General features: G+C 36.1%; 1 protein-coding gene across 1 annotated transcript in view; it reads left to right on the top strand.

The window, feature by feature from the left end:
• Positions 1-9,125: 9,125 nt before the first annotated feature.
• Positions 9,126-14,222, top strand: part of LOC104406835 (collagen alpha-1(XXVIII) chain-like) — a gene marked incomplete at its 3' end in the record, with an annotated part of 54,944 nt that continues 49,847 nt past the window's right edge. Inside the window, 7 exon segments of the mRNA XM_010015939.1 lie at positions 9,126-9,246; positions 9,810-10,237; positions 10,239-10,370; positions 11,059-11,079; positions 11,702-11,758; positions 13,031-13,084; positions 13,569-13,610. Coding sequence (XP_010014241.1) covers positions 9,126-9,246; positions 9,810-10,237; positions 10,239-10,370; positions 11,059-11,079; positions 11,702-11,758; positions 13,031-13,084; positions 13,569-13,610 — 855 coding nt within the window.

The following is a 14,222-nucleotide window of genomic DNA, read 5'->3' as shown; positions in this document are numbered from 1 at the left end:
CTGGAACAGTATTTCATGAGTGATACTGTGAATTTCTCAAAAGTTTCCAAGCCTTTTGAACTCTTGGATCTTTGCTTCTATTTTCCACACTGTGATTTTCCACTTTTAGTTTTCCTGTAGCTCTACATTTGCACCTTTACCTAATAGCAGTATCTTTATTTATACATAATGCAGAATATTTGTTTAGATTTGACTTTGTTCTTAGATGATTATAAATCTCTTAATCACTACTACATTGCGGTTTATATTTTCCTATTCCTTGTAATTTATATGGCTAGATAAACTTACACATTAAAAAAAATCATTAAGTATGTAATTCAGCTTCACTTTTGGCAAGTCTCATTTTAATCATACATTTTCTGGCCTCTCAGACATTGCTTACACTTCTGAGCAGTCCCTTTTATATTCCTCACAAGATCTGTTTAATTCTAATATCGTATGTGAGGACTGGTTTCATGCAGTTGTATCTCGAACTATTTTCAGCAATTTCTTCTCATGGATTTACTTTTTATTTTGTTACATAACTCTGACTGCAGAATATTCCAAGTTTGCTCTATGTACGAGTCCGCGAATTCTTTAAGAATTTTTAATCATTTAGGGACTTTGAACAATTGAAGCTCCATTCCAAGCTTCTTTTCTTTAAAAATCTCTTTAAATTTATGGGAGATCAGGTTATACCAAGAGTAGTTAATGGGGTTTTTTCATGTAATTGGAAACCTTTTCTTCTGTATGACTTTGTTATGCTTTTCCATGTGTGATTCCTGGAAGGCTGTCTTTTCTTTGAGACTATGTCCATCTCTGAGATTTATTGTATTTGTGTCATGCCTGGCCAAAGAGGACTAACCAAACTAGACAAATCCTTTCAGGAATGTGGAGCCTAATATACTAATATACACCTAAATACTACTAGTGTTCTGCATGTTGTAACACAATGTAAACACTGACTTTTTAAAGACATGTCAATTTCTAGTTTAGTTATAGGTCTACTGCTGCTCTTCCCTTTACAGAAAAAGAAAAAACGTGTAGTCCAACATTGCTGTCATTCACATTACTTCTAGTTTGGATTATGATTACTTAAACTTCCAAAAGTTGTTGCTTGATGGAGCCTAGCAGACTGTTTCAAGATGTGCTGTTTTAGTCCTCCATGCCTTAATGCGTACCCGGTAATACTGGTTTATCTGATTTTAGGTAAGAGAAAGTATTAATTACATATAGAGATTGAAGCAGGGGTTCAGACTTCTGTCCGTCTTTGTAAAATGTATGTCCTTTTAAAAATATGCCAAATTACACAGATTCAGCAGTGTGACTGCAAAAATTGTAGGTACAGGTTGAAGACTATTTCTCCTAGGTTTTAGTACTTGTACTGAAAATTCTTTCATTGGGGAGGTCATACTTTCATTCTTTGTATATGTTGTGATTATCACTTAATTTGGTATGATTTCATAATAAAATCCTAATGCAAGTTAGCATATTTAAATGCCATATATTTTCAGGATGAAAAGTATTCAGTAGGTCCAGTTAGCCTACCAGGTCTTTCACCTTTAACATTCATTAACTTCAGCATTCAAAATAAGAAGCCTTTTGAGTAAGGAAGGTGGCTGTTTTTAGACTGCAGAGCATCCTATGCCACAGTATAGGGTTGGATAAGAGTGCAAGAACCTCTCAACTTCACTTGTTCTATTAATATCAGTTGTCATTGCTGTCCTAGTTACTTACTGAGATGCATAGAAATGTGAGCAAGGGGAATTGAAATAATGATAGCAAGACTTTCAGAGACTCATTTGTTTCCTTTGGAAGGTAGTTATTTCATTTTATTAATTGAAAACCTAATATATGAAAGTTTGAAATTAATTTCCTGCCTTATCTTTTTGGGTATCCAGAGTCCTGAACCAGAGGGATCCCAAGGTACAAACAACCCCCATGTTTTTAAAAGGATAGAGCAAGGGATATATGTGACTGAGGACAAGCTTTTTTATGCATTTAGAACTCCTTTTCTTTTAGGGAAACTCATGAAAGAAAAGGTAATTCTTCACTTAGAGAGCTCCTCTTAAACTGTATCTTACATTACAATAAGCAGCCTTTAGTCACCAGGTGCTTACAGAAATAAATTGTAGTGTAGAAGCTTTACGAAAGTTCTTTAATGGATTTGAAGGTGCAATATGCTGTGTTCTAACCAGCTTCCTCATCGCTGAGCCTGACCAAAATACTTTTTCAAACTGGTAATTTTTTGTTGCCACAAGGTGGCTACACAACAGGCGATGTGAACACCGCACGTAAAAACTTTGATCATCTTTGCTTTAAACTGTCAGTGAAGTCAAGCATTTTACAAAAGTTATTCTAAATTCATATTTTGTTTGGGGTGGTGTTGATGGTGTTTTGGTTTTGTTTAGGGACAAAAATGTGAACGTGGGGATTGTGGAACTTTAGGAACCAGACTGCCCCATTTATTGCCTGTGTCCTGATTAAATGATGAATGAATCACCCACTATGAAATACCATCATTATGCATTATCACGTAGATACACCAGAGGGCAGGATTTAGGTAGCAGAAATATCTTTATACCTTACATAAATTGAATTCAGCAACTAAATGATCATTTTGATATATTTATTACAATCTGATTTTCAAAGGGCATATAATCATGGCTTTGTTTACAGAGAGTGTGAATAACAATGGCACTGAATTAAGATATATCTCATACTAGGAACAATGGTTTTTTAAACTGTTTAAGATACTTCAAATTGCATCAATTAGCAATGTCTCCTAGCCAGTAAAAGTCTACTATTCTTTATAGTAACTATTGTCATTCTTATTGAGAGAAAAGCATACTGTGGAGGGAGGGAAATGTAAATTTGGGGCAGGCAATTTTGGTTAACATCATCAACCAAACTGATCCACAGTGTAAGTCCTTTGACATAATACATTCATGTACTATAGAATACTGACCTTCTTCCATAGCTTTATAGATCAGTACCACATTTGCTTTGGTTGTGGCTTTCCAAGCTGCAGAATTGTAATTTGCTTTATCTGTCTTCATACAGAAGTTATTTGTTATCTTTGTCAGCTGTGTCTGATTCTACTTTTTTCTTCTTACTATTTTCAAGTTGCAATAATGAGAAGAGTGGGAAGGATTCAAGGAGGTTAGGTATTGTAACAGGAAAGAAAGCTGGTACATTATTTTTTCCAATAGAAGTGGTGACTTAGCATGAATGCAGAAACTAAAGGCTGTTTATCTCAAAATTCAATAGCAACAAGAGTTTTACAGATAAAACTGTGTTGCAGACCAGAGCTTTAGTATGGTCATGTAGTGAGTTCATTTAGACAGATTCAGTAGTCCTGGGAGCTGGACGTACTAAGCATCTGGTTAGGAGCATGTGGTTGAGTGCAGCCATTGAAACACTGCTGTACTCAACAGCTTAGCAATAAGTAGTACTAGTGTTAAAAACAATTCTGTAAATCTGGAGGCATTACTTCCATCAGATTTGATTTCTAAGTGAATGTAAAGTTATGAAATGGTATACTGGCAAAACTAGAGAAAAAAATACAACTCTGAATTGTAAATCTACAGTCCTGTAACAGAACTGCTGAGATCCTTATTGTACTTCCAAAGCACACTAAGTAGTGAAGAAGAGCTTAGGCTGTTTATAGACACCAATTGCACACAACGTATAATAGATCTACAGATTTCTTAGCCAGAGAAATGCAACCAAACTTGAATCCATCGCAATCTGAATACTGCATGTTTCTGAGAACTACGAAGTTATATGTGTATTTGACCAGTCAAATTTTTATGTCTAAAAATCATAAATGTTAACATTTTCTGATCTCTGCTAGATGAGTCATGTTTGAAGGTCCAAAGCAAAGTGAGAAATCTTTGAACATAGCTGGATACCATTCACTCAATTCTGCTTTGGCACATAGTGCAGATGATAAACCTTGACGACTGCTGGAAAAAGCATTCTACTATAGCTGATGATCAGTTTCAGGATGGATAGACTGTTCACAAGCCTTGATCTAAGCATGCATAAAGGTAAGAATAAGTATGTACACAGTATGAGTCATCCATGTGACTAATTTGTTATTAGTTCAGTCCTTACTCATCACTGGTGTGTCTGATCCAACAGATGCTGGATGCTGCCAGTAATTATCATTTATATATAGCATTACCAGACATTTAACATCAAAGATTGAATTCCATTGAAATTCTTTAGTGTCTGTATAATGAGGGCAACATTTATTTAATGAAGACAGTTAACCTCAATGGAGGTGACGCATACTCATTCATCATCTGACAGAAGATAACGTAGAAGTTTCTACCTTTCAGGAGCAGGCTGCAGCTGCTGGTACAGCTAATACTTCCTTGGTTGTGCTGGGGAAAGAGCATAAGCAGTGGTTATGTGTGATGTTTTTCTGGTAGCAGCATGTGCCTCCAGTATATCTCGTGTTAACAGAGTATGCACAAACTGACAATTCTGTGTACAAATGGTACTATGTACAATCATATGGCAGATGTACAGCTCCCACATACAACCTGTCATGGTTTAACCCCAGCTGGCAACTAAACACCACATAGCTTCTCACTCATTGCTCGCACACAAGCAGGATGGGGAGAAGAAAATTGGAAGGGTGAAAGTGAGAAAACTCATGGGTTGAGATAAAAACAGTTTAATAATTAAAATACTATAATCATAATAATGAAAAGGAAAACAACAAAAAGAGACCAAGAAAGGTAAGTTATGCAAATAAAACAATTGCTCACTACCAACCAACCAATGCCCAGCCAGTCTTTGAGCAGCAGCACCTCAACCAACCTTCCCCCTAATTTTATTGCTGACCATGACATCATACGGTATGAAACATCCCTCTGGTCATTTTGGGTCAGTTGTCTTGGCTGTGTGCACCCCAGCCTGCTTGCTGAGCAGCAGAAAAGGTCTTGACTCTGTGTAAGCACTGGTCAGCAATAGCTAAAACATCCCTATATTATCAGCTCCTGTATTAAAAGCTCCTAGTTAGCATATCCCATTGCTGTTATTTAAACACCAAATGAAAAGCAAAATAAGTATGGTTTTGGTACAGTTTTATGCAAGGAAACTGAGAAGAGACAGGTAAGTGTGATTACCGACACCATTTCATAATGGCAGTGATCTGTGAAACACCACGCTTTGCTTCAATGTTTGTGGCCAGGGATATCAAACATCGCAATAATTATCTGATTTAGGAGAAACCGTATTATCCTATAGGACATTGAACTACATAGCTATTAGTGTCTGTAACTGTACCAAAAGTAAAAAAAGAGGATTTGATTAGGGGAATTTAAGTACTTATCCTTTTTCTTTGTAGTTTTTATATTGCAGAATTTGAAGGTAATCTGAATTCTAGAATGGTGCTCTCAGTGGATTGCTTCTTTCTTTACTTGCTCATAACTGTTTTAACTTCATTCAAGAGGGATATAGTACCTGCATCCAGATTTATCAAATGTGCCTTCCAGTACAGCAAGCTGTTTGATAGGCAATGAAACTAACACTGGTGGTTTTGGGTCCTACATCCCTTACACTCTCAGCCATACAATGGTAACCTCAGATTTCCTAATATTTCTATTTATTGCAGTGTACCCAGGTAGTCCTCCAATGTGTGGAGTCCTCTTTTGCAGTACTTCTGCTCCCTTCTCACATTATTTAAGTTTCTTGTCTTCATTCCCTTTTCCTGTCCTCACTGCTACCACCACCCCTACCAGACACCCGTGTCTTTTCCCTCTGTTCTGGTAAGAGTTAGAAAATGGTGCGTTCGGTTTATAGCCTTCATCTCTGATTGCTCAGTTTGTGAGTTCATCTGGATTGAGGACTTGGTGGAGGAAATTCAGGTAAGGGCTGGCCTCTCTTTGCCATGTGTGTATGTGTCAGGGTTTGGTGGTGGTAAATGCCACTAAGTGCTTCATTCACTACACAGCTCCTGTTTCTTCTTGAAGGTGCACAAAATTAGTATCTCTGTTTTAAATCCAATAGAAAGTAGCCAAAAAACTGACTGCATGAAATTCACAAAAGTTAGAAAAGAGGCTCTCAGGATTCTGCGGGAGGGGAAAAATATTTTCCCCACCTTGTTTAGCCTGACATAGGGAAAACATCCCCCATTCATTTTAACAGATTTGGTTTTATATGGGTGTAGATTGCTGCAGATGTAGTTCAGTGGATTTATAATCACAGAAGGCCAGTGTTAGCTACTTATAGAAGCATTTCTTGTTGCCTTAGGCTTATGGAATCTCTAAATGACTTTAATATTTTCCATTTTTGATTTTTCATTTAACATATAAAACAGCATTAATGTTAATCTTGTGATTTATAGTTACTCTATTTTCTTTCTGTTTTTCTATTTTCCCCATAATAAAATCTGGATCATAGCAAACCATCAGCCTTGTTAATGAAATTTCTTGATCGGGAGACTGGCAATTCTCTGAGAGCAAGTACTTGCACTCTACCATGTTGTGTTCTAGCAGCTTTCCAAAAGACATGCTGTGTAAGAGCTATGCTTGGTGCAGAATAAACAGATGTGTTTTAGCATTTTTTGAGAAAGTTGAATGCCTTCAAGAAGGACATACCAATGGCAATTGATAAGCATGGTATTCGCTCTGTTTCTACTAAAGAAACTTATTAAATCCACAATAACAAAATGAAAGTTTAGAAATTCTGTATTCTTTGCCTTTTCACTTTTCAGATACACTCTTCTACGAAACAAAAAAAGGAGTAATGACTTACAGAGAATGAAAAGCCTCAACTTCCATGATTTTATGTTAAGTTGATTCCTAAGCTTTGCCTGCCACTGGCCATGCTGAAAGTGTCTTCTATGTAATGAGTGGTATTAGTTTCACCGTGGAACTTCCATCAGGTGCTAGAACAAAAAAAGCACACATGGTCTTTGGGTTTATAAATACCAAAAAGCAATTAATAGGCAACATTGCTGTCCTATAGAATTAGTTACTGAATCTATTTTTGGTGTATCTGCCTAAACGTAGTGCCCTGGACATAAGCTACCAAGGTGATCTCAAGTATAGGAAATCTATCTTGAGGAAAGTTAAAGAGCGCAACTTACATGGCATTTAGGCAGATTTTTTTTAAAGCTATTCAGTACAGTTGGATCATTAATAAATAAATGTTTATACATTTTCAATCCTACATTGTTGTTGAAATATTTGACCTCTGTCAAAAAATCTGCTTCAGTCAAAACTATCTTTTTACAATGTGTTTCTAAATGGCCGAATTATTAATTATTTTTAATCTATAACTGATATGTTTCCATGCTTAATCACATAGCAGTCCAAGGGCATGATTCATCTCAGTGACAAAGCCTGAGCCCTCCCTTCTGCATCAGCATCCAAATGAGCTCTCTGTTCTCTCCTGCCACCAAGGCACCAAGGGATGCCGTGCCTATAGGCTGTGCCTGTACAGAGTCTGGGCACTGACGACCTGCTGGCCATCACTCAAAACTCTCTCAAGGCGTATTGTGAGTCCGTGAGGCTTACCACTGGCATACTTTCTTTCACCCTGATTTTTTACTTAACACTATGACAATACAAGTGTACCCTGAAGCCTGCCATCAGATAGAGCAAATACAATTTGCATGGAGCATGCTGAGAGCTACCTAAATGACAGCAGATATCCTGTCTGTGTCTGACCCCTCAGAGTCTTAAATGAGCAGAAATAATTTCTGAGGAAAACAGCTCACAAAGACTTTTTTTTTAAGTTGTCTTCCTTCAGGCCAGAATTCAGTTCTGGCTTACAAATGACAATGTACTATCCCACATCTTTGATCTAGCCAGTGATGCAACCTTAACATGGACAAGCTGAAGAGGTGTGGCTGGCAAAGAGATGGGTGAAGATGCAGATTGTCTAGAAGTGAATTTTTTTAGTGTAAAAGTTCAGTTCTTTAAAGTAGGAAAATGCTTGTGCTCCCAGACTGACACTGTCCCTTTAATAAAATGGCTTGGTCTCCCACTCAGCCCTGGCTAAGTGCCTGCCTATCTTCATTTAAACTTTGGCCAACTAAACAGCAATAATGGACTATAAAGGGTCTAGATGCAAGAGAGCCACTTACAAGTGGGTAGGCTTTTTACTGACAGATTGCTTTTTTTTAATAAACAGAACATGTTTTCCAACATGACTTACTGGACATATTTTCCACATTGACAGCTTACTGAATCCACAATTTGCTTTTTGAATGCTTTTGAAGATAAAATACTTAGTTATTTCCTTTCTGTCTTTAGAGGACTGCATTTATGGTTTCTGTAGCTGCATGATGGACTTGAAAAGATTTAGGAAGGATATTTAAATTTAATATATTGTCTTTGTTATTAATGATATTTAAAATGAATTATTGTAAATTACAGGCATTTTTTGTAAATCAGCTTAACAGGAGTTCAGTTTAGAGATCTGTTGAATCACAAACTTAAATGTCGTAATGTTCATTTTCTTAGTGTATGTTGTCATTATAGTAGAATATCGTCTTTATGGAAAATATTGCACACATTCTGTTACAGCCATGTAATATTAATAATATATTCATGTACTGAATTTCATTACTAAGCCATTGTTTCTTAGAAGAATAAGTTGGTACTGATGCTCCAGACCTAGGTAATATATATGCATCTGAAAACACCCAGATTTTTGCTTATTCCTAACAATTAGGGATTTTTAGAAACAATCTATGTTCCATGTTTTCTGTAATATTTCTGCTAATTTGATATAATGAGTTTAATAACAAAGTATGTTAACAGCAATATGCATTAGTAACAATTTCATTTATCCTTCTCTGTTAGGTGTTCAAATCAAAGGTAAAGGTAGCACTGATGGTTTTTAAGGTGTTTGCACTACTCATATTTCTTGTCTAATAAAACAGGTTCTAATACACATGTGAGCTACAGTTGGGATTGTACTGGCTGCTATTCCTAAATCATTTACCCAATGACTTTTTATAATTGTTTTTTGCATGTTGTCTCTAGAATTGTGCTTCCCCCAAATATGTATTCTGGTTGTGGAATATCTGCATTTATTTGCATCTATAAATGAAGTATTCACAGGTGGTTTTTTACTTTTAACAGGAAGGAGAATTCATCTAGTTTGGGATCAAAGTCACTATGTGGAAAAAACATTTTTTCTTTTGCTGTTTACTTCTGGCTGTGACAACAAACCAGATAGTATATGGGCAAAGCAGAAAGAAAGGAAAGAATCCTTATTCTCTCATGCAAAAAGATGAAGGTAAAACCATTTTCTTAAAATTCCTTATTGACCATCTTGTATGTCTCCACATATTTCAGGATAATTAGCTAGTAATTGACAACTTATGTATGCATCTATTAAATGTGATTTATTTTGATTATCAGGCCTGGAAAGTACTGTGGTGACATCTACTCGGTCATGGACTCCAGTTTGATCTATGGTTTTCATTAACATGCGTATATCTTTTAAGATAAAATATAAGGAGCCTAGTTTTTAGTTTAAAATTGCCTGTGGAATGTTTTGTAAGCAAAATCAACTAAAATGATAAAACAATCCCATAAAGACCATCTTTTTAAAGCTGTTGCCTGTAGACTATATTTAGTAATACTGGTATGAATTACAGTAACTTAAATTTAGCTACTTGATTTCAGTAGAATTTCTTGGCATTTGCAGTGGAATTTATCCTTAGAATTTTTACTGCAAAGACAGAGGAATCTTTGAGGAAGTGATTTGAGGGCTGGGATTGTTGCAGAGAATTATCTCAAATCTGTAGTGCAGGTATGTTCATCATTCATAGATTTAAATTTCTTGTTCCATTACAGGTGATACGTGCCTCATCGATACAGTCTTTATCTTGGACAGTTCAGAAAGTGCCAAAAATAAGTCGTTTGATTTACAGAAGAATTTTGTTCAAGACTTAACTAACAGCATTTTCCAGATGAAGCCAGTTAAGTCTCAGATGTATAATGTCAAACTAGCAAGTATGCAGTTCAGCAGCACAGTCAGCATTGATCATCCCTTTACAGCCTGGAAGAATGTGCAAAATTTTAAAGAGAAATTCAAGTCTCTAGATTGTATTGGTCATGGCACCTACTCCTATTATGCAATTTACAATGCCACTCAGCTGTTTAAAACTGAAGGTCATAAGAGAAGTGTAGAAGTGGCTTTTTTGGTGACTGATGGTGTAGATCATCCAAACAACCCTGATGTCCAGAGTAGAGCCACAGCAGCTAGGAGTCTTGGAATACATTTTTTTTACCATTGGCCTTTCTAAGGACAATGTTCAAGAAGAAAAATTGCATGTGATATCTGGTGATATATCCTCTAAACATGTCTTATGCCTGGATGATCAGAACCTGAAAGTTCATGTAACATTGGAACTGGTAAGTAATGCTGATGGTAATCTTGTCACATGTCCATCCATAGCAGGTTTCATTTAACTTTGCTAGGTAAGTCCCAAAGGCAGTGCAGACGTTTTTGTGGTGCATGTTTCTGCTATATCAGGAGTCAGGACAGAGGGAGCTTCTCCTCCCAGCCACTCTCCAAGGAGATGTGTGCTTGAACAATAATAGCTCAGCTGCACTGATCACCGATGGAAGGAAAGGGTATTTTCCAGCATACAGAGTGTGTCTCTGAGTGTATGATAATGCTTCAGAAAGTAACTTGTTCTCTTCATGGCATTGTTTTATCATAAGGCTGATAAAATCACAGTCCTTCCCCTACATTATGTTAGTATGGCCTTCCATAGTAAGGCCTTTCATTAGGAAGTCTTTTCATGTGCCCCTTGTTAGCACTGCTCCTTAATATGTCTATTTAGCTGTCCCGTTACATCTCAGTTGTTTTCTGATCATTAAGGATCACATGAAGTAACCCCCTATTCCTACTGGAGAACCGTTTTCATACGAGTAGTTTGATAGGCTGGTTCTTACCACTGTGAAGAAGGGATGAAGGTATTCACATTCTTTACCATTCATCTTGGAAATTCTTTAAATTAGAGAGAAAAAAAAAGGTTAAATTAGTAGTCTGTTAAATTAAATTTGTATGAAAGTAATATTTTTCCTTTCTTTTCAGGAAGCCTTGCTTCAGAAGCAGGTAGGATTTTTGAGTTCTGTGTTTCAATTACTCTTATTCATACTAGATCTCCTGATGTCTGCTTCTGTAGTATAACAACACTCCAGGAGAAATCAGCCTTCCTTCCCTGAGTAAAGTTTCAACCATGGTTGCTTTTATTTTTACTTTCATCCATTTCTTCCATCTCTCCTCCTGAGAAATCTTCAACTTCTGTTCATTAGTGAGTAGTATCAACAGTAAGGCATAAAGAACTCTTCCTACCAGAGTGGAATACGACTAGTACAACACATGCAAGTTCATTAGTTGTCTCATTAGAAAGCAATAGCAACGTCAACATGGCCCAAAAATCAGGTAAGGTTTCATGGTATTATATACTATGTATATGCAACCTTAAACCTTTGTAATTACAGTAGTAACAGATTTATTTGTCTTCGTTACAAATAAATCAAGCAACTGATTTTGACTGGGCTATACAGAAGTGTAATGTCAATTATAAAAGAAATACATATTAGAAAAGAATTTATTTATTGTTATTCCACTTTTATGTTCTCTAGTTGTGGCTAGGAAAAAACAGATTTTGTTTTAAAATTGGAAGTAATAAATTTAAAAAATATTCTCCTTTGTGTTTCTATTCACCTTGTAGTGTATGCAGAAGAACTGTGAGTGTGAAAAGGGAGCAAAAGGAGACAAAGGTGATTCTGTAAGTATTGCATTCATTTGAAAAGCTTCCAGAGTTTGAATTTGAATGATTGAGATCAATGTTGCACAGTATTTAAATTGGTTACTATGTCTGTAAAAAGCAAGACGTTAGCTGTGCATGTACTGCAAAAAGAAGCAATGTATCATAGCAATTCACTGTGCAAGGCCACTGGTATAAGAGCTCAGAAAAAAAATCTATCAATAGTCACATACTAGCTTGGAAATATATTTATATTATTGGGTAATAAAACACTGTGTGTAAATAGGTACATTATTATGAAGCCCAAATAAAAAAGTTATTCTTGAATCTCTCTATTTGGGAAGGGAAGGTCCATTAGATACAGGTTTACTTCCACCAGCAGCTTCTCCTTCTATAAGAGAGAAAGATTCAAAAGATTGTGGATGATGGCATATATGAGGAGAGGTCTAAAACTCTGCCTCCAACACTCTTTTCTCTTGTGACACTTCAAGACATAACTGTTTCTTGGCTCTGGTAAAGAAGGGAGAAGTGGGAGTTCAGACTCAGTGTGTGACCTCTCTGATCCTTTTGGTAACTTTAATAGTTCCCCAGAGACAAAGAAGGTACATAGAGAGGTTTTTGCCTTTCTCCCTAGCTAATAGGCAACTGGTCAACCATATGTGCAGCAGGTTATGACAGCAGGGCCTATCATCCAGTCCCCTGGCTCTGGATAATGTGCATCTGGAACTAACATCTCTGTTTCCAATTTAAAATCTATGACCCATAAATTTTAAGTTATTTTATCCAAAATGGTTAGATGTAACCTATTATTTATGTATTTTTTATATGTACACGTATACACTGAGCTTTCAAGTTCCTACCTTCATGATCCTCCAGACAGGAAAAATGGTGTACTAATTTTTTATTTTGGGGCTGCTGAAGATTGACACTAAGCTGTTCTGTGCATAGGGGTTTTTTCTAAGATGAGAAGATCAGATAGTGGTAGGTAACTGAAAAATAAGGAGGAGGAACTGCATGTGTTTTCTGTGATACCTTCCTGGTTACATTTTCAAATGCTCTGTAGAAAATGTAATTATCATTGAATATTGATTTTTTAAAAATCACAGAAACCTTATAATACCAGATCTTTTTTAGCTGTCAAAGTATTGTCATACATGTTGTACCTGAATTGGTGTGGTTTCCTACCGAAGTTTATTGCAGAATGATTTTTGCCTGTCCCCAAACATGTTGTCTTAGAGAAACTGGAGAATTTTATTTTTACAATGGGAATAACATTTTCCTGCTTTGTTTCAGGGCAGTGATGGTAACAGAGGGGAAAAAGGTGAGCCAGGACCAAAAGGAAACAAGGTAAAGTGAATTTAGAAAAATAAAACAAATTCGTATGGCTTTATGCAAACCATAGAAGTGAATATAGAGAAGGAAAAGTATGTTAAAATATTATGTAAAAGATTGACTTTTGCTATGAGAGGTTTATAGTGAGCTGCTTTAGAAATGAGAGAGAAAAATTTCAAACTTAACTGGTACCAAGTTAACACTGATTATCATTGCAGTTTTTCACTGACAACAGAGGTCTCTGAACCTAGCTGAAGGCTCTCTGAAGTTCCACAGAGCTTTCTAACAGTGCACAAATCTCTGGAGCAGAGAGGCTTGCTCTGATGACTTAAGATTTCAGTCATCTAATAACAGTTAATGTTCAGGAATCATGTTGGAGGAAGTGTGGAAGTTCATAAACAGGAAAAGCTACTTCTGCTCCTTAAACAGTGTTCTTTGTTTTAGTGTAATAGTGATAAATGAAATACATATTTCACTTGTATTCCTTTGCTTCCAACAGGGCAATGCTCAAAAAGGAGATCATGGAGAAAAAGGTGAAGAGGTATGTGACTTCTACAGTTTTAACTTGTATTTGTCTTTTCAGATTATCTTCCAGACCCTGATTCACAGTTTAGTTCCACTGAACTGCAGTTTTCCATTTTTTTCACACATCTACAGTTATTTAGAGCACCTAAACTAAGTTCTGATTTAGGGAAGCATCTATACTGACACAAACAGTCTAACTATGTGCTTAAGTATAGAAGTGGGATGCCACTGACAAAAGGAACTTTTGAAGCTGCATGATTTTGTATTGACTTGCATTAAATTTATCCTAAAGATAAAATTGAAAATGTCATCACTAAAACATGTAGATAGTCCTCCAGTGGCTTCTGACAGCTGATATTTCTCAGCTTGAATTCTTGTTGGTTCACACTAAAAAGGTTAACATAGATCAATTCAGTTTAAAAGTCCTATTTAATTGTTAGTGTAGATCTGCTAAAAGGCTGGCAACCTAAGTGGTGTATTTACAGCTAATGTTATAAGGAAAAAATACACGTCTAAATTTGCAGGGAATTATATGTTAAATGATTCTAGAGAGATATTATATCGTTGTGAATAGCTGAATTTCTGAAACATAATTCTTTACTGGGTACTGGTTTGGGTTTTCTTTCCC

Source organism: Nestor notabilis, unplaced genomic scaffold (assembly GCF_000696875.1).
Source record: "Nestor notabilis isolate BGI_N333 unplaced genomic scaffold, ASM69687v1 scaffold12086, whole genome shotgun sequence".
NCBI lineage: Eukaryota > Metazoa > Chordata > Aves > Psittaciformes > Psittacidae > Nestor > Nestor notabilis.
The sequence above is the reverse complement of the archived record's forward strand: the minus strand, read 5'-3'. Positions and strand labels throughout refer to the sequence as shown.